The sequence below is a fragment of the Octopus bimaculoides genome, chromosome 4, assembly GCF_046866305.1.
Source record: "Octopus bimaculoides isolate indiv1 chromosome 4, ASM4686630v1, whole genome shotgun sequence".
NCBI lineage: Eukaryota > Metazoa > Mollusca > Cephalopoda > Octopoda > Octopodidae > Octopus > Octopus bimaculoides.
Window position 1 is genome coordinate 83725399 of NC_142931.1, and position 19036 is coordinate 83744434.

The window sequence follows — 19036 nt, forward strand, 5'->3', positions numbered from 1 at the left end:
GCTAAGCATTTCAAGGTAGATAACTTGTCGAAACAAGTTACCTTTTATAGTTGTTCCCCTTGATTATTACACCGATATTCTAATAGAAGCAATTACATAATGGAAGAATCATAACATCCATTTAAAACGCACAATATCATTACATTCACGATTGTTTTATTTTGTAATAGTATTAAATACTACAGAGTATCAAATTCGTCGCAGATCTAAGACACTTATTTCACAGTAGGAAATTGCTACAAGGGCCCGATGTCTAAATTTATGAGTTTCAGATGTTAAAGACTTGAATTGCATATTCGTTTTCATTTTAAGTTTTCTGTTTTTTTAAAGAGTTACAGTGAAATTTGTAATCTTTTATTACTTGTTTCAGCCGTTGGACTGTGGCCATACTGGAGCAGTGCCTCAAACGGTTTAGTTGAACAAATCAACTCTAGTACTTAATAAATCTGGTACTTTTTTTAGTCATTTTGGTAAATTTTTTGAGTAACGCCCGCATGATTTCCACTAAGAAAGAAAAAAAAAATCGGATTTTTTGCGTGGAATCAAGTACCCTGACCTCCTAATATGCTGCAGATCTCTTATTTTGTTTCGTTAAGAGGTGTGCGAGAGGGCCCCCCCCCCCCGTCTCGGAATCATTGGAAATTTTTTTTTTTTTCTGTTGAATGAATTCATGTGACCTCCTAATATGCTGTAAAACCCTTTTTGGGGTCCGAAAAACGAGGTGGAGTGAGGTGGAAGCCTTGGAAATTTCACCCACACCCCCATTGATCTTTTCACTAAGGCAAAAAAAAAAAATAATAAAACTCGGATTTTTTTTTTCCTTAGTGAAAATTGTGTGGGTGTTACTCAAAAAATTTACCATCATTTTTACCGAATCATTAATTAACGAGGATGTAAACAAAGCAACACCAGTTGTCATGCAGTGTCAGGAAACAAACATACACATATAACAAGCTTTCACACAGTTTCCATCTATCAAATACACTCAGAAGGCATTGGTTAGTCTGAGGCTATAATAAAAGATACTTGCAAAACAAGTTTCTTAAGTACACAGCTATTCTTGTGCCTATAAACTTCTTATTTCAAATATATCTTGGATTTTATTCCATAATTAAGGTTTATTAAGTGTAACACTTGAGCACAAGGTAACATAAGCAGAATATTATAGATATCTAATTAATTCTATTTATGTCCAATTACAAAGAAAACTGGGAAATCAGTAATGAAGAAAGTAAGTTCGAGGACTATATTACTTGATTTGTACACCTCACTATTATAAATTCCAAAAATATCATTGAGACACTAAGGATGACGTGTGTTGCCTGTTGTGTTGAAATTCCAGCAAATGCCATCTCCATTTACACCATTAATTCCCTGAGGCAGCAGGAATGTCACACCATTACATTTCTCCAGCCATACAAAACTTTTTGATATTTCAAATACTATTTATCTAATGCTAAGTTACAGAGGAATGAGATGCTGTGACATTTTTGCCTTACATCATTCAGGAAAATACAAAGGTGTTGTCTTCCTTTGCATGTTTTTTACAAGACACCATCTTCTGGGCTACAGCAAATTTTGAGACTAAGAAATAATAATCAAACAAGCATTTTATTAGGCTTTCTAACAATTCTGCCACAACTCACCTCCTCCAGTACTACTTACTTTTCATATATGTATATATTATGATTATTCTACTGCTCTTCAACCTTCCTGTACTGTCATCAGTCAATCTCCCCTGCTTTCTCTTGGAACTCATATTTATCACTCTTGTTCACTATTCACACCTACACCTACCCATTTCTCACTCTCCTACACACTCTTGCAACCTCTGTCCACCAATCTTCCCCGATCTTTTGTTCTACTCTCTATTCTATTCACTTTGTACCATGAAGACACATTCTGACACCTTGTCATATTATCTTTATCATTCTTCCCAGCTCTACCTTGTTTATTCCTACCCACTCTCACATAATATAAAGTCATATATCTCCTCTACCACAAGAAAGCTGTTCCTGTCCTTTCTTTCAAAATTTAACTCCTCAACACCTAGCAAAATTATCCCTCCTTCTCTATTGCACTCTAGTCTTGCAGGTTACATGGTAACCTTATTAGTACTGACATTAAGTAAAAGCACTTAATACACTTAGTAAAGTGGTTAGCATTAAGAACACCCAGCCATGCCAAAATAGATATTGGACCATGACACAGTCTTCTGGTCTCGTTGAACTATCAAACTCATGCCAGCATGGGAGATGGGTGTAAAGTGATGATTATTATTATTATTATTTTATATACATACATACATATAATCATCATCATTTAACATCCACTTTTCCATGTTTGCTGGCTCAGACTGAATTTCTTCAGACAGGTTTTTTACAACTACATGTCCTTCCTATCACCAATCATCACCTATTTCCAAGCAAGGTAATGTTTCTCTATGCTCAGACCTCTTTTTCACAGAAGACCAGGAACAAACAACTTCACTTCTTTGATGATTATGTTCATTTACAATCACCATTTAACGTCTGTACTAGGGTACACACACACACACACACACACATCATCATCATCATCATCGTTTAACGTCCGCTTTCCATGCTAGCATGGGTTGGACGATTTGACTGAGGACTGGTGAAACCGGATGGCAACACCAGGCTCCAGTCCGATTTGGCAGAGTTTCTACAGCTGGATGCCCTTCCTAACGCCAACCACTCAGAGAGTGTAGTGGGTGCTTTTACGTGTCACCCGCACGAAAACGGCCACGCTCGAAATGGTGTCTTTTATGTGCCACCCGCACAAGCCAGTCCAGGGGCACTGGCAACGATCTCGCTCGAAAATCCTACAGGAGCCAGTCAGGCGGTACTGGCAACGGCCACGCTCAAAATGGTGCATCTCATGTGCCACCCGCACAAGAACCAGTCCAGGGGCACTGGCAACGATCTTACTTGGCTTGCCGGGTCTTCTCACGCACAGCCCATTTCCAAAGGTCTCGGTCCGTAGTCATCGCCTCGGTGAGGCCCAATGTACGAAGGTCTTGCCTCACCACCTCAGCCCAGGTCTTCCTGGGCCTACCTCTTCCACGGGTTCCCTCAACTGTTAGGGTGTGGCACTTTTTCACGCAGCTATCCTCCTCCATTCTCACCACATGTCCATACCAGCGCAATCGTCTCTCTTGCACGCCACAACTGATGCTTCTAATGTTCAGCTTTTCTCTCAAGATACTTACACTCTGACGGGTATTCACATTGACATTACACATCCAACGGAGCATACTGGCTTCATTCCTTGCGAGCTTACGTATGTCCTCAGCAGTTACAGCCCATGTTTCACTGCCATGTAGCATGGTTGTTCGTACGCATGCGTCATACAGTCTGCCTTTTACTCTGAGTGAGAGTCCCTTTGTCGCCAGCAGGGGTAAGAGCTCTCTAAACTTTGCCCAGGCTATTCTTATTCTAGCAGCTACACTTTCAGCGCACCCACCCCCACTACTAACTTGGTCGCCCAGATAGCGGAAGCTATCGACTACCTCTAGTTTTTCACCCTGGAATGAGATAGAAGTTGTTTCCTGTTTGTTTGCAGTCTTTATTGCACCTGAACATCTGCCACAAACAAAAACTAACTTGCTAGTTAACCTGCCTTTGATGTTGCTGCACCTCTTATGTGTCCATAGCTTGCACCGGGTACATCTTATAGAGTTACTACCTACTCCTTTTCTACATACTGAGCAGGGCCATCTACCTGAAGGGGTTTGTGTTTTATCTACCTTCCTACTTATTAGGATTTTGGTTTTAGCTAGGTTGACTCTAAGGCCCTTCAATTCTAGACCTTGCTTCCACACCTGAAACTTCTCCTCTAGTTCTGATAGTGACTCCGCAATTAGGGCAAGGTCATCAGCATAGAGGAGCTCCCAGGGGCAACCTGTCTTGAACTCCTCTGTGATTGCCTGGAGGACTATGGTAAATAATAGGGGGCTGAGGACGGAACCTTGGTGGACCCCTACCTCTACCCGGAATTCATTGCTGTACTCATTTCCAACCCTCACCTTACTGGCAGCATCTCTGTACATGGCTCGCACAGCTCTCACTAACCATTCTTCTATCCCAAGTTTCCTCATTGACCACCAGATAAGGGATCGGGGGACCCTGTCAAAGGCTTTCTCCATGTCAACGAAAGCCAGGTACAGAGGTTTATCCTTAGCTAGGTATTTCTCCTGCAACTGTCTCACTAGAAATAAGGCATCAGTAGTGCTTTTACCTGGCACGAACCCAAACTGCATCTCATCTAAATTGATTCGCTCCCTAATTAGTTGGGCTATGACCCTCTCTGTAACTTTCATAACCTGATCTAACAGCTTGATGCCTCTGTAATTATTTGTATCTAAAGCGTCCCCTTTACCTTTGTAGCAGTTGACTATGATGCTGCTACACCAGTCATAGGGTATGACTCCTTCGTGTATCACCTGGTTCGTAATACGGGTGACTAGGCTATAGCCAACACTGCCAGATATTTTGAGCATCTCTGCAGTGATTCCTGATGGGCCGGGGGCTTTCCCGGTAGATAGGCCGCCGGACTGGCTCCCATGCAGGTAGCATGTAAAAAACACCTTTTGAGCGTGGTCGTTGAAAGAACTGACTGGCTAGCCCTCGTGCTGGTGGCACATAAAAGCACACACTACATTCTCGGAGTGGTTGGCGTTAGGAAGTGCATCCACTGGCTCGCCAGTCCTCAGTCATATCATCCAACCCATTCCAGTATGGAAAGCAGACATTAAACGACAATGATGATAGATAAGGCGGTGAGCTGGCAGAAACGTTAACACTAACATTTCTGCCAGTTCGCCGAGCGAAATGCTTAGCAGTATTTCACCTGTCTTTACATTCTGAGTTCAAATTCCACTGAGGTCAACTTTGCCTTTCATCCTTTTGGGGGTCGATAAATTAAGTACCAGTTGCATACTGGTGTCAATCTAATCGACTGGCCCCTTCCCCCAAAATTTTGGGCCTTGTGCCTAGAGTAGAAAAGAATATATTTAGATAGCCATTCTCCTAGTTAAGGAGCTATATACATACTGAATAATAGTAGATGTAAAGGTTACCTAATTGATAACAATTTACTATGAGTTATATGAAATGGGTAACAGAAAATGCTGTCGTGGACTTGAAAAGAATGCCTAATTAGTAGTAGTACTTAAGTGGTACTTTATCAATCGATGAAAAGCAAAATTGACCTTAGCAAGAATCGAGCATAAAAAGTAATATGCTTTAACAAAGCACTGCAAACATTTTGCCTAGTGTTCTAATGATTCTGCCAACCCTATACCACCACCAGGTATAATGATGGCATTATTAACATAAACTCAGTTGACTAAAAGATTAAGATGAATCATCATCACTTACTGGAGTGTTGATCACATTTACAATATTTATATTTGCATTACATTTCAATTCACCACACCATCAGATGTCTTTATACAAAAATATCTTTGCCCTCTTGAAAACTTTATAGCCAACTAGATGTCAACTTCACATGGTAATGCCCTACTTCAATCCACTTCTTGAGTAATATTATTAACAGTTTGGTGATTGATATATATAAAAAAAAAAACAGCTCATTCTTGATTGAACCTTTCACATTGACACATTGATATCGAACAATGACCTACTGGTAAGTAAATTTATCTTTCTTGCTCAACAGATTTACTTGCGGTCTTATCAAATTAAAGGTACAACTAATCCAAAAACACAAACTCATATATGTGCCTATAATGAAAAGAAAACATCTAACTGGAAAATAAAAAAAAAATTTTTAATCAGCAGGTAGCTAAAAACTATCTGTAGATCACCACATACTCCATCAGCTTCAATCGTGACCAACTGAATGCTTATCTTGAACAACCATAATGTTATCTATAGAGAAGCATATTATCAACACAATTTTAAGGTTGACCCATAATATGCAACGAAGTTGGACATTTAACTTGCAGATACAGTCGATCTAAAACTTTCCATAGTTTCATCTATCCAGTTTTACACAACATGGAACCTTAGTCTATAGTAAAAATATACTTACTAAGATGCTATGCAGTGACATTGAAGTAGGGTCCACTTAACTGTGAAGCAAACTTCTTAACCACTGGGTCATATTTGTATCAACATCATGGTTGAATTGTTGCAAGACAATGAAACTGTATCATTTCAGGGTCATATGAACAAAATGCAAGCAATAGTGGTGATATGCAACATTATTACTTAACACCACAATACCTGGATCAGTGAAGCTAGTTAGGTTGTTTAGCTCAAAGGATAGTTTGTTCAGTATATTGAGTCCTGAAGACTAGTCTACATGCCAGTCTACTGGCAACTTCATCAGATGTAGAGTAGTGCCACTCACTTTTTTCACAAGCTTACAAGAGGGATAGATTTCACAACTGAAAAGTCCTCTAACATACTATCTTTGCAGTACTGAGTCTGCTTACAACAGGCAGTGCACTTTTGCTGTGTAGTCTCTTATCAATCCTGATCAAGATTTTTAGGGGATCATATCAACTCCAATGCTTACTTCATCAATCTCTATTTGTAGCCTGCTATGTTACAGGGCACTATGAGACTCAACACAAATACATACATATGACAGACTTCCACACAGTTTGTCTACCAAATTACACAAACAAGACATTGGTCAATTTGAAGCTTGTAGTAAAGGGTACTTGCTCTAGATACCATGCAGTGGAATCAGACCCAAAGTGCTCCAGCCATGATTGCCACATCTTTTTAGGAGGTATATTTAGGACTACATAGTCCAATGCATCCTTTCCTTTTTAAAAACAGTAGGGTATGGTTTGAAGATTTGACAGCAGGTTGAATAACAATGTAGAGGTTCCTTTGTTTGATCAGGCAATGTACATTATTTCCTTATGCTACATATGTACAGGAAAGTAAACAAAATTATAGAGAATTAGATGTCTTTACCAGGAACTCTGTAGCACAAATTGTAAGATACAAACCTTTGATCTCTTTACCAGTCTAATAGACCAGGAATATAGCATCTATTCACACAGTTGTAACCCTCACTCACTCAGTTTCATAATTTTAATTGTGACATAATTTTCTTTAATGACAACTAATGAATAAGTGATTCAACAGAAAACAGGAAATACCCATTCTTTTGATTTTTAGTTCATTCATTCATTTATTTTTTATAATTCATTTTTTTTTTTCATTTTCATTGTTCACTCAGTGAGGTGAGGACAGAATTAGTCATTTGGGAATTTCTGGGTTACAAAGAATCATTACTTTGCAAATGTTTCTTAAATAGTAATAATTTTTTCCAGCATAAGAACAGGGCCACAATTTTGGGGGAAAGGGGAGGTATTGTCAATTGAATCAACACTAATATTTTGTAATTTATTATATTGCAGCCTTGAAGGTTGAAAGACAAAGTCAACCTCAGCAGGATTTGAACTCAGAACACAAAGGAACATGACTAAATACAAGACATTCAATCCATCACTATTACTTTTATCAAATAGTAATAATGACATAACTTTGGTACAAGATGACAAATTTAGAGGGAGGGGAGTTTGAGGAGGGTTGTTAATATGCATGCCTTTTCCTAAGGATATTAATGATAAAAGTGAAATAGTTTCAACTGGGAATTAAAAGTGACTTGTTGATTCCATTCACTGATAATTTACATAAAATAATTTCTAGCCAAGACATAAGGCCAAGAATTTGGGAGAAGGAACAGTCGATTAAATCAACCACTACTTGACTAGTACTTATTTAATCGATTATGGAATGATGAAAGGCAAAGTTAACCTTAGTGGTATTTGAATTTAGAGAGAAAAAGACTGTAACTAAATGTTGCAAGGCATTTGTCTGATGTGCTAATGATTCTGCTAATCCATAATAATAACTGCTTGATTGGGTATGAAACCTAAAAATTTAGAAAGAATGAAAAATTGGAAGTTGTATTATTCATAGGTTTCTCGAGGGCACTGCACAAATTCTAGCACAGCAATGATGGTCACTTTTAAACTATGCTTGAGGTATAATATACAGGGAAGAGTAATTTGACTAAACAGGTCAACATCAATTGGAACTTATATTGCTGTTCCAAATATGATGAAAGGCAAAGTCAATGCTAATGGGGTTTAAACATAAATCAAAACTGCTCCCAATAAGGAAACTGTAATACATCACAAAGCTGGCTGGCACTATTGTCGGGATCATTTCCACAACAAACATGAAAGAATATCTGGGAGTGGTGATGGTAGTAGCAGTAGATTATTATTTTGAAGAAAGGGGAAGGGAAGAAAAGAAATTGCCATCAAAAATAGGAGTTAGGGGTTTCATAGTTTATTTTTAAACTGTCTCTGCTGTAGTGGGAAGACTAGATAAGGCAAACTATGAGGTTATTTGATATGGTTATAGCCATAGCAGTGAACATGTGCAGCTTCTGACCAGACAACAACCAAACAAAGAAGCTACGGTGAGAGAGAGAAAGAGTGGGGGAGGGAGAATGGTGAAGAGAAGAGAAAAAATGGTGGAGAGAAAGGGAATGATGGACAGAAAGATATTGGTAGGGAGAGATCAGATTAGATAGGCTATAACAATATACATGATAAGACAAGTAACCAGCATGCCCACAAAGAGAACGATTTTGTCCTGAGAACTGCGCTTCTCAATGAGTCGCATAACAGTGTTTGACAATCCAAGCATGTTAGCAATGTCAAGGATCTTCTTGTGTGTTCCCTTCAGAGTAACACTCTGTTCTTTTAAGCTGCTCAGCACATTTGAACCAGCACCAAGCAGATCATCAATGCCATGGTGGGAATTCTGCAGCTGGGTGTTGTGCCGAAGAGCATGGTCAATTTCAATTGAGGTGTTCTCATCATTGGTGGTGAACTTGCGTGACAGCAGTGCTTCCCTTTCACGTTCTTCTTCTTCTCGCCGGTAACTGGAGAGTAAGCAGAATGAGCATTAGAATAAACATTAAGGAAAGAACTAGTTAAACAGTTACAACTAAATGAAATAATTAATGTGAACTAATTAATCTAAATTACTTGTGTTGTGTAATCACATATTTTATACATATGTCTGTGAACACTACATATTGATTGGTTTGAGTTCCAACTACCAATGTGAAAGGAAGTGGAAAAAAAGAGATGAGCTTTTAGCCAACAGATACTTACCGTTTGTGTTGTAAATGCCTCATGGCTGTCTGCAGATGCTGGCAATCATATTTCAACTGGTCAACTTTCATCTTGGCAACAGCTCGACGGCTGACTGGTTCCTTGTTGACAAATAAGTCGAGTCGTTCACAATGACTAGTAATCATATCAATGTGGGCTTGAATATCATTCTCAATGATGTGCACATTTTGGTCAGTAGCGCGTTCCAGAGCGCTGAGATTTTGCCACACCTCTTGGACTAGTTTGTTTGTTTGGTGATACAGATTATCCATACTGGCAAATATTCTTGTTCAAGTTTTTTTCATATACACAGAAGCACCTCTAATGAGGTACCCTAACCCCAAAAACTGATGGAATGGTAGCAATCTGAAAAATAACAAAATACTTTATTAAGCAAAATGAATACACACACACACATACTGAGCTAAACACAACATTATGAATCAGTGATATTGGTAATATATCCTTGGTTGTCTTTACCCCTAAATAACACTAGTGTTACTGCTATTTGGCTCCTGAATGAAATGTCTGTGGTACCTAATCCTTACAGCAAGAAGACACAACAAACATTTAGTAGACAACTGGCACATATTACAGAATAGTATGCAGCATATAGAATAGATGCAGGAGTGGCTGTGTGGTAAGTAGCTTGCTTACCAACCACATGGTTCCGGGTTCAGTCCCACTGTGTGGCATCTTGGGCAAGTGTCTTCTACTATAGCCTTGGGCCGACCAAAGCCTTGTGAGTGGATTTGGTAGACGGAAACTAAAAGAAGCCCGTCGTATATATTTATATATACATATATATGTGTGTGTGTCTGTATTTGTCCCCCTAGTATTGCTTGACAACTGATGCTGGTGTGTTTATGTCCCCGTCACTTAGCGGTTCGGCAATAGAGTCCGATAGAATAAGTACTAGGCTTACAAAGAATAAGTCCTGGGGTCGATTTCCTCAACTAAAGGCAGTGCTCCAGCATGGCCGCAGTCAAATGATTGAAACAAGTAAAAGAGCATCACATTAATAATGGTTTCTAATTTTTATACCATTGATCCCAGCACTTGACTGAGAATTTATTTTATCAATTTTGGAATGACAAAAGGTAACTGAATTTGCAGAGATTTGAAATCAGAATTTAAAAACTAGAGCATAGTATTTTCTCTAATGATTCAGTCAATCTATGCTGATTATCAATAATCATAAGACAAATTTCTTGCATTCAAACAAGACTACAGATTTGCAAGAAAATGAAATGAATAGAATCCAGTACCTGCTTGATAAATATTTTATCAACCTCATTGGTCTAAGAGACTAAATCCATTCATTCAAGTGGAATTTAAATGCCAGCTTCAGTTATAAGAACATAAACAACAAAAGCAAAATACCTTTTCTAAGCATTCAGTAAATTCAATTGTTGCAGGGAGTGTAGGATCTAACATTTCAAGTCTTGTCCTTTGCCTAAGAGTGAGAAACAGAAAAATATGGCCATCTTAGGTTAGCAGCAATTTACTGGTTGGCAATCCAACTGATGTCACCACTTTTCTCTATTTTTCACTCTCTGATTGAGAGCAAAGTCTGAAATGGCAGACTTTACTCTTCATGACAGCTTAACTTATCAAACTCTCCTATTGACTACTGTTACTGGTAAACTGTCATCAGCTTCCCAGTTTATAGTTACATCACTTCCTCAACCTGCCGCTCTCTTTTTTCAATGAATTGTTCAAATCGTTTTTGCCTTTTATTCTTCCTGGATTAAAAACAAGAATTACATGTACTGGTTTTCATCTAATTAAACACAAAATCTCCCAAAATGTGTGACCTAGTGGCTATGTAAAAAATCGTTATTTACAGAGTTCATTTCACAGACAAATATTTCTTAATCCTTCAAATGTTTCTTTAAATTTCAGTTGACATTAAGTAAATTAATAAAAATGGAGTGGTATGTGCCTGTCATTTATGATAATGTGAAGAAAAATTTCAACCAGGACCGATTTAAGTAATCTAGGGTGGGGCTCACACTTATCAAGGAGTTTCTCTTATACAGGTCCCTTGGATTAAAGGAAAGGCAAGTTAGTACACTTCAGAAAGTTAATTGGGTACAAGAGTTGCCAAGAGAGCCAGTAGTGCTAGATTCAACAGCCTTAATGACCTACCACAACTTCATTGGTAGGTTTGCTGTCTTCTAGTTGAGTTCATCCACCCTTGTAAAAAGATATTAAGCTTTTTGTACGATGGAAATAAATAACGATATTAAAAAAAATTTCTTTTTGTTTTTTGAATGCAGAGTTGCTGTTAGAACAGCAGAAATACTGGGTAAATTACCCTTACAAGGCATTAAAATTTATGAACAACTAGCTGTCTACCCAGCCTCCACATATCAAGATGAGACCCTAGAGAGGCAGAGCTGGCTGATCATGAAACAATACTGGTTTCTATGGCTGCCAGTAGTAGATCATTTCTGATTTGACCTAACATAAAATTAGTTAATAATGCCCTTTAACAATGAGCAGTTGATAAGACCAGTAGCATTGTAGACAATTTGAGAAAGCTAGTTAGTTGCAGATGCAATCTCAATAAAGATTTGCTGGACTAGATTGAAACTGGCCCAGCCAATCTGCCCTGGCTGTACAAAGAGTAAGTTGTTTATGACTGTTCATCATCATCTAAATATCCACTTTTCCATCCTTGTATGGTCAGATAGAACTTGTTGAGGTGTATTATCAATGGTCAGATGTCTTTCCTGTTGCAAACCGTCACCTGTTTCCAAGTAAGGTACTATTTCCCATGATCAGACATCATCATGGAAAACCTGAAACAAAGGACACTGTATGACAGTAACACTTGGTTACAACTATCATGCAATGTCAAGGCAGAGATACAATAACACATACATATATGACAGGCTTCTTTCAGTTTCTACCAACCAAATCCACTTACAAGGCTTTGGTCAGCCCAGAGTTATAACAGAAGATACTCGCCTGAGGTGCCATGCAGTGGGACTGAACATGAAACTATGTGGTTGGAAAACAAACTTCTTCTCACACAGCCATGCTTGTCTAGTGTATTTAATTGAGATTAGTTAATTGACACACACAACATTGGCTGAAATCTACAGATCTACTCTGTAGTACTTATAGCATGTCTATGAGAGCATGTATAGATGGTAAACATTCACCTATTTTACCTTACATTCACAGGTAATAACATTCTATCTTTACCTTACTTTCCCTAAACAATAGCATCAATTATGTTCATTGTCAAGAACATTATAGAACTATTAGGGAAACTCTGCAGTTGCTCAACCTGCTAGAAATTGCAGCTAAATCTCCTTTAAAGCACTCCTTACATCTAAAAACAAGGAAGGACACACTGGACGATGTACATGTATACTTACCTAGACATACAAAAAATTAAGATAGTCACAACTGGAATTGTGTTCAATCTTAGTTTTCTGCTACACATTGACATCTAAAATGTCTGACAGGTCAGCTTGATCAGAGCTGACCTGAAGTTAAATAATTCATAATTTTAATTCAGTTTTTAGGGATGGGTATTTCAAACATTAAGAGCAACCTGGTAGATTTTACTCTTCAACCATCATGATGATCATTATTATAATCAAAGACCGTCACATGAACAGTTATTATTTTGATACAAAAACAAACTGTTAAGTTCCAATTATTTCAACTGATAATTTAAGGTGACATTGCCAAATAATGAAGTGTTTAATCCTTTAGCATTTAAAGCAGTTATATCTGGCTCAAATATTGTACCAGATACAGCCTCTCACACATACCCAACAATGTCATTCTAAAAAAATAAACAAAAACCTCATAGAAATCTCAAATGCATGATTAATTCAAAGCCACATGAATAAAGAAGCATTACATTTGTCAGAGTAATCTGAATGCTAAAGGGTTAATAAACATGGGAGTCTCTCTGTGGTTATTTGACCTACTAGAAACAGCAATTAAATTTCCTTACAAATCCAACCTCACAATCATAAGGTATTAAAAGCTAAATAACAAAAATATGTTGAGCTAACAAAGGAGCTAGTATGCAGTCTCTTGACTTGCTAGAAATAGCAGCAAAATATCTCTAATCACACCTTAGAGACTTTAAAATGGAAGGAGATATTAGATTATTTAGGCCTTGTTTGAAAGAAGAGATGATCATCACTGAAACACCTCTGAGCATAAACGCTTAGTTTTAGAATGGTGGCAGCTGATGAAGGAAATGTTCTCTATGTGGCCTGTATGTTTGCTGTACTCCGTTTATCATTTTGTCCACGTTTATTTTGCAACGTCCTGTAACCAGATATGCATCTATATATACATGTAGATGTAGGTATGTACATATATGTACGTATATATGCATATACTCATATATTATTTGTATTATATATATATATATATATATATATATATATATATATATACTGAATTAGGGCTGACCTAGGGTTAAATAACAGTGAAAATATGAGAACGAAACAAACTGGATATAATCACATCATTTAAATCTAATAAAATATTCAATGAACTTCAGCTACAACACCATCATTGTTATGAATATAAAAACAAGTGTGTACATGTTGAACTTGTCTAGACCTGTTTTGAGCAGAATTATGATCAAAAACATTCCAGATGTTAAAAACCTGCCTTTTTAGGGATATGTCTAAAACTAAAAAATGATTACCCAATGTGTTCCTTTCCTCATTTAAGATGGTAAATGGGGTGCAATTTGAGGGATATTTGGCTGCTATTTCTAGCTGGTTGAGCATGGTGGTGGTGGGGTTTCATCACTGGCTCATGTACAGGCCCTGTGGATAACAATCAGAGAATTTTCTCATTGCAAAAAAAATCCCTACATTGCATATTTCAGGATGTGACCCATGTCCTTACATCCAATGACATAAAATGAGACATCTAGGTAGGAATAATACAATTTGCTGAGTGAGATGGAACAAAAGACATGAATTGGTTAGTTATTTGAATCTCATTAACTTTCAGGTGGCAACAAATACAGAAAACAACATGTTTGGTTAGCCTTTATTTTCAATTGCAAATGAAAGATTTTGCATAATCAAATACACACATTAGCTGATATACATCATTAACATCAGTCTTCCATACTGGCATAGGTTGGATAGTTTGACTGCATCTGATGTGCCAGAAGATTATGCTGAGCAACAGTGTCTGTTTTGGCATGGTTTCTATGGCTGGATATACTTCCTAACATTATCCACTTAATAGAGTGTACTGAGTGTTTTATTTTGTAGCACCAACACTAGTGAGGTTACCAAGTAACTTGCAAGGCAAGACCACCTTTGACTGAGTTGGGGTGTAATATTGATAATGTGAAGTGTGAGGAGGTAAGAGAGTGATACACAGTGACAGAGACAGGGATCAGACGTATGTAGGGGTAGAAATAATAAGTGACAAAGAAGGAGTGGGGGTACTAATGGCAGATATGAGAGAATGTTTTTGGAAAGTGGCATTCAGTGGAAAATAAAGTAAAGTAAGGGATGGTACTGAGAATGCAGGATGGGTGACAAATGGAGGTGTTTCCAAGGAGAGGGATAACTGGTAGTAGAAAAGCAGGAATAAAATATCTGTAGTTCTACTCTGATGCAATTACAGCAGCTGAGTAAGCAATAGAAGGATGGGTGTTAGGAAAATGAATTCTGGGGAAGGCTTGACAGGGACTGAATGGGTGCTGGGGCATAGACATTTGCTTTTAGGACCTCATGTTTTTTCCTGAGATGGACAGGTCTTCTCAAGCACACCAAATAATCAATTGTCATAACTCCTTGTTATCTTTATTGTGGGGCTCAACATCCTGAGGTTGGTCTTCGCAACTAAGTCCCACATCTTCCTTGGTTTCTTTCTTCCAAGGCTTCCATCCAAATTTAGTGATCACTAGTCCTTAATGCAGCTGTCTTCATCCATATGCATCACATGACCATACCAGCACAGTTTTCTCCCTTCTACATTCAATACATTTGCACTGACACTGTACATCCAGTGGAGCATGCTAGTTTCATTTCTTCCTACTTGTCACAAGTCCTCTGCAATTCATGATCCACATTTCACAACCATATAGCATTGTTGTTCATATAAAAGATCATACAATTTGCCGTTCACTCTGAGAGAGACCATTTATTATCAACAGAAGTATTAGTTTTGTGAACTTTCTTCAGCCAGTTCCTATTCTAGCAACTATAGTTTCAGAACATCTCTTCCACTGCTAATTAGGTCATCCAGGTAACAGAAACTATCTACTACTACTAAAGATCCTCCTGAGCATTCAAGAAAATCTACTGACCTTGTATTCTTAGTGTTTATTACTCATGCACATCAACCACAAAGTCAACTTTCTCTGTTAGTCTTTCTGTGTTTCCACTGCACCTCTTATGTATCCATAATTTGCACCAGGTATACCATATGGAATTCTTGCATATATCTTTCTTACATAGCAAGCAGGGCCTTTTACCTGAAGGATGTGGAGTCCAGTCTGTTTTCCTGTTTACTAGAACTTTTGGTCTTTGCTAATTTAACTTTAAGGCCTCTTGATTCCAAGTTTTGATTCCACACCTAAAATTTATTTTCTAATCCTATTACAACAGATTCAATTATAGGAACAAAATCATCAAAACAGAGGAGTTCCCATGGGCAACAGGTTTTAAACTCCTCTGTTATGGCTGAGAAAACAATGATAAACAGGAGGGGGGTTAGAACAGAGCCCCAGTTAACTCCTACCAGTACACTAAATTCATCATTGCACTTGTTGCTAACTCTCACCTTACTAGCAGCTTAAATGTCAAGTACAACAGTTTTCTTTTGGCTAAATACTTTTGCAATTGCCTCGCTAAAACATGAGCATCAGCAGTACTTCTCCTTGGAACAAAAATGTGTCTCATCTGGGCTAATTCCCTTTCTAATTAACAAATCTATAACCTTTTCTGTAACTTTCTTGACCTGGTCCAATAATTCGATACCTCTGTCATTACTTCTCTCAAAGGTCTTAACTCTTGTAACAGTTGACTATAATGGAGCTATACCAGTCATTGGGTTTGACACTTCCTTGTAAAACCTGGTTAATCATATGGGTGTTAAGGTCTTAACCTGCTCTGCCAGATTTTAAGCATCTCAGCAGTGATTCCCAATGGACCAGGGGCTTTCTTTGTCACCAAATCCTTAATTGTCTTATCTATTACAGTGCCAACATTTAGAATAGCTGATTTCTCAGTAGGGTTCACATTAAGAAGACTCTCTTTCTCCTAAGCATACATATGTATACAATTCTCATGTCATCAGAATACCTTGTCATTCCATCTGCTAGAAATAGTAGCCAGATCTTTTTATCACATCTTACTGTCTTAAAACATACTTGATAGTCTACAATACTGACCCTCCCCCCACCGCCCTGTTATGATGTCCATAGCTAAAATGCCTTTTATTATATAAGCCTGCTCAATTGAGGCTGAGCTCAATTTTGATGGAGACTCTTGCATTTTCTTCAAACAGATCTATCTTTGATATACGTATATTAATTAAATAGCAATTGAAAATTATAACTGTCCCTTTGCTGTATACATCAATTTATCTACTTAAATTAATATGGTTCCTTATATAATTGTCATTTATTACTACTAGTGGTGAATTGACAGAACCATTAATATGTTGGACAAAATGCATGTTCAGCATTTCTTCTGGCTCTTTACCTTCCATGTTTGTATTCAGCATAGGTCAACTTTGTCTTTCAACTCTCCAGGGTCAAGAAAATAAGTACTAGTCAAGTACTAAGGTCGATATAATTGACTAACCCCCACCCACCCACCCACTTAAAATTTCGATCCAAAGCAACTATTAGCTTATTTTTGTTTAATTCTCGGATTTTTGAAATGTTATTGTTTCAAAATCATGAGCTTATTTTGTAGAAATTTTAAAAAATATAGTTGTTTCAAACTTTCACTCGTGCTTCCAACTTTACAAATTCTCAGATCATTGAAAGTTTTTTTTTTAACAAATGTCATTTATATATTTACAATTAGGAACTCGTGGAAAATGAATTACGGAAGACTGGCGTTCAAGGGCAGAAGAATAGGATGTAGTGGTTAGTGTGGAACTTGTGTGTGTGTGGTGGGGTTAAATATCACGGATGATGAAATATTGCTGCTTGAAATAAAACAAACAGGCGTCCATATAAATATTAGTGTTTGAAATGTGAGACTACTATATAGTAATAGATGTAAATCATATGAGCGGTAAGACGCACAATTTGCTTGCTAAACTACACACAGATTTAACAGAAAATCTAATTTTACTTTTCACCTTTTTCTCCCACGAAGGACGGGTATAAGAAATTAGAGATGTGGCGGAGCCGGTATATGGGGAGGAAGGGAGTAGAGACAACAAATATCTACAGAAGATTACATAACGGGTTTAACGTATCATTTTATCTAATATTAACTACGAACGGCCTAAAACCAAAGACTGCCGAACTACGTAACATGACGAGGACACTGGATGAAATATTGGAGACGAGACGGAAGTTATTTCATAAGTATTTCTAACCAAAAAGTATGTCAGTTAAACGCAGCGCAGCAACGACGCCAGTTAATGACAACTATAAAAAAAAAAAACCCGCAGAAAGTTGGGTGAAGTATTCTATACGTAAATGTTTTAATCATTCGTCGTCTTTATATTTTATCAATGAAGCTATATTGTTATTGAGATATAACGTGTAACAGGATGTTTCACTTCGGATAAACATAAAAAAATAAATGAAAATGTTTTCTTACCGATTAAAGCTGGTACAGAATTAACTTTCCCTTCCCCTCTAATTTACTGGGAAAATGTTTACCCCAAAAGAAAAAAAAATTTCCAAGAAAAAACTTTGGTCGTCATCTTAATTCCATTTTAAAGTTTTCAATTCGCGACGTGTCCTAGTGGCAACATCCGGTTTAGGAAACAGAACAGGAATCATACTTTCGTATTCCAACAAATACATGCCTAATATTTTAGGTGATGTCACATCATCATAATAGTAATAATAATAATAATAATAATAATAATAATAATAATAATAATAAATATTGATGGCTTTTTTAAGAAAATTATTTAGATTTATGCTAACATTAAAAAAGTAGTAACTTCGTTCTTTTTTAAATTTCTTTTGGAATTAAAACTTTAATCAACATTTCTTTTCTGTTCCTTAAAAACGTGTCAGTCATTCAGTTAGGAGAGAAGCTAAGTTAGAAAACAATAAATTAGATGTAATATGATATTATTATTATTTAAAGAATGACAGTTTAATTTGACTTTTATTTCTCCAAGGAAGCCATTAAAAAAAAAAATATATAGTATTATCTCCCTTATTATCTCAAGAGTTACCTTCTTCGTTTCTCAAAAAGAAAAAAAAAAAGTTCGAAATATAGGAAAAACAGCTGCAGGATAATTTAAACATAAGATTTAGTTTAAGTTCATTCATTTCAAGAAAGCATTAAAAGAGTTATCGATACTTCTTCGGAATCCACTCACCTATAACTTTTGAACCAGTAATTTCGTTTTTTAAATTTTTTTCAGATTCATATGTTTTCGAAATCGAAGATTACAATTTAGCAAAAAAAAAAAAAAGAAAAAAAAATTTATTTCAATTGCCCCCAATTTCATTCATAAGGTTTTACCCGAATGTATGATACTGAGACTTTGTAAAAGTCGTTTAAGGACCAGTTCTTGTTATTAAGCCAAGCTACAGGTTCAGTGTATCATCTATGAACGAGCAGGTTTCATCACATCTCCCAAAGTTTTCATCCAAAGCTTTGGGTGACATGAAAC

The 19036-nt window shown here is 37.0% G+C and overlaps 1 protein-coding gene across 2 annotated transcripts; it reads right to left on the minus strand.

Moving 5' to 3' along the window:
• Positions 1–7168: 7168 nt before the first annotated feature.
• Positions 7169–18155, minus strand: LOC106875135 (Golgi SNAP receptor complex member 2). Of its 2 annotated transcripts, XM_014923126.3 has the most exons (4): positions 18001–18155; positions 10583–10655; positions 9200–9565; positions 7169–8964 (listed from the first exon to the last, which is right to left on the minus strand). In XM_014923126.3, exons 3-4 carry the CDS (start codon positions 9469–9471, stop codon positions 8598–8600), a joined length of 639 nt encoding a protein of 212 aa, XP_014778612.2. In that variant the 5' UTR covers positions 9472–9565; positions 10583–10655; positions 18001–18155; the 3' UTR covers positions 7169–8597. The 2 variants fall into 2 exon arrangements, with proteins under 2 accessions (XP_014778612.2, XP_014778610.2); XM_014923124.3 differs by lacking the exon at positions 10583–10655.
• Positions 18156–19036: the final 881 nt, after the last annotated feature.

What these genes read in the sequence shown, in the direction of transcription:
- LOC106875135 (XM_014923124.3), bottom strand. Translation starts at nt 9,471, where the DNA reads ATGGATAATCTGTATCACCAAACAAACAAACTAGTCCAAGAGGTGTGG. An exon ending in AGGCATTTACAACACAAACG is followed by an intron (nt 8,965 to 9,199) that starts GTAAGTATCTGT and finishes CTTACTCTCCAG; the next exon opens with TTACCGGCGAGAAGAAGAAG.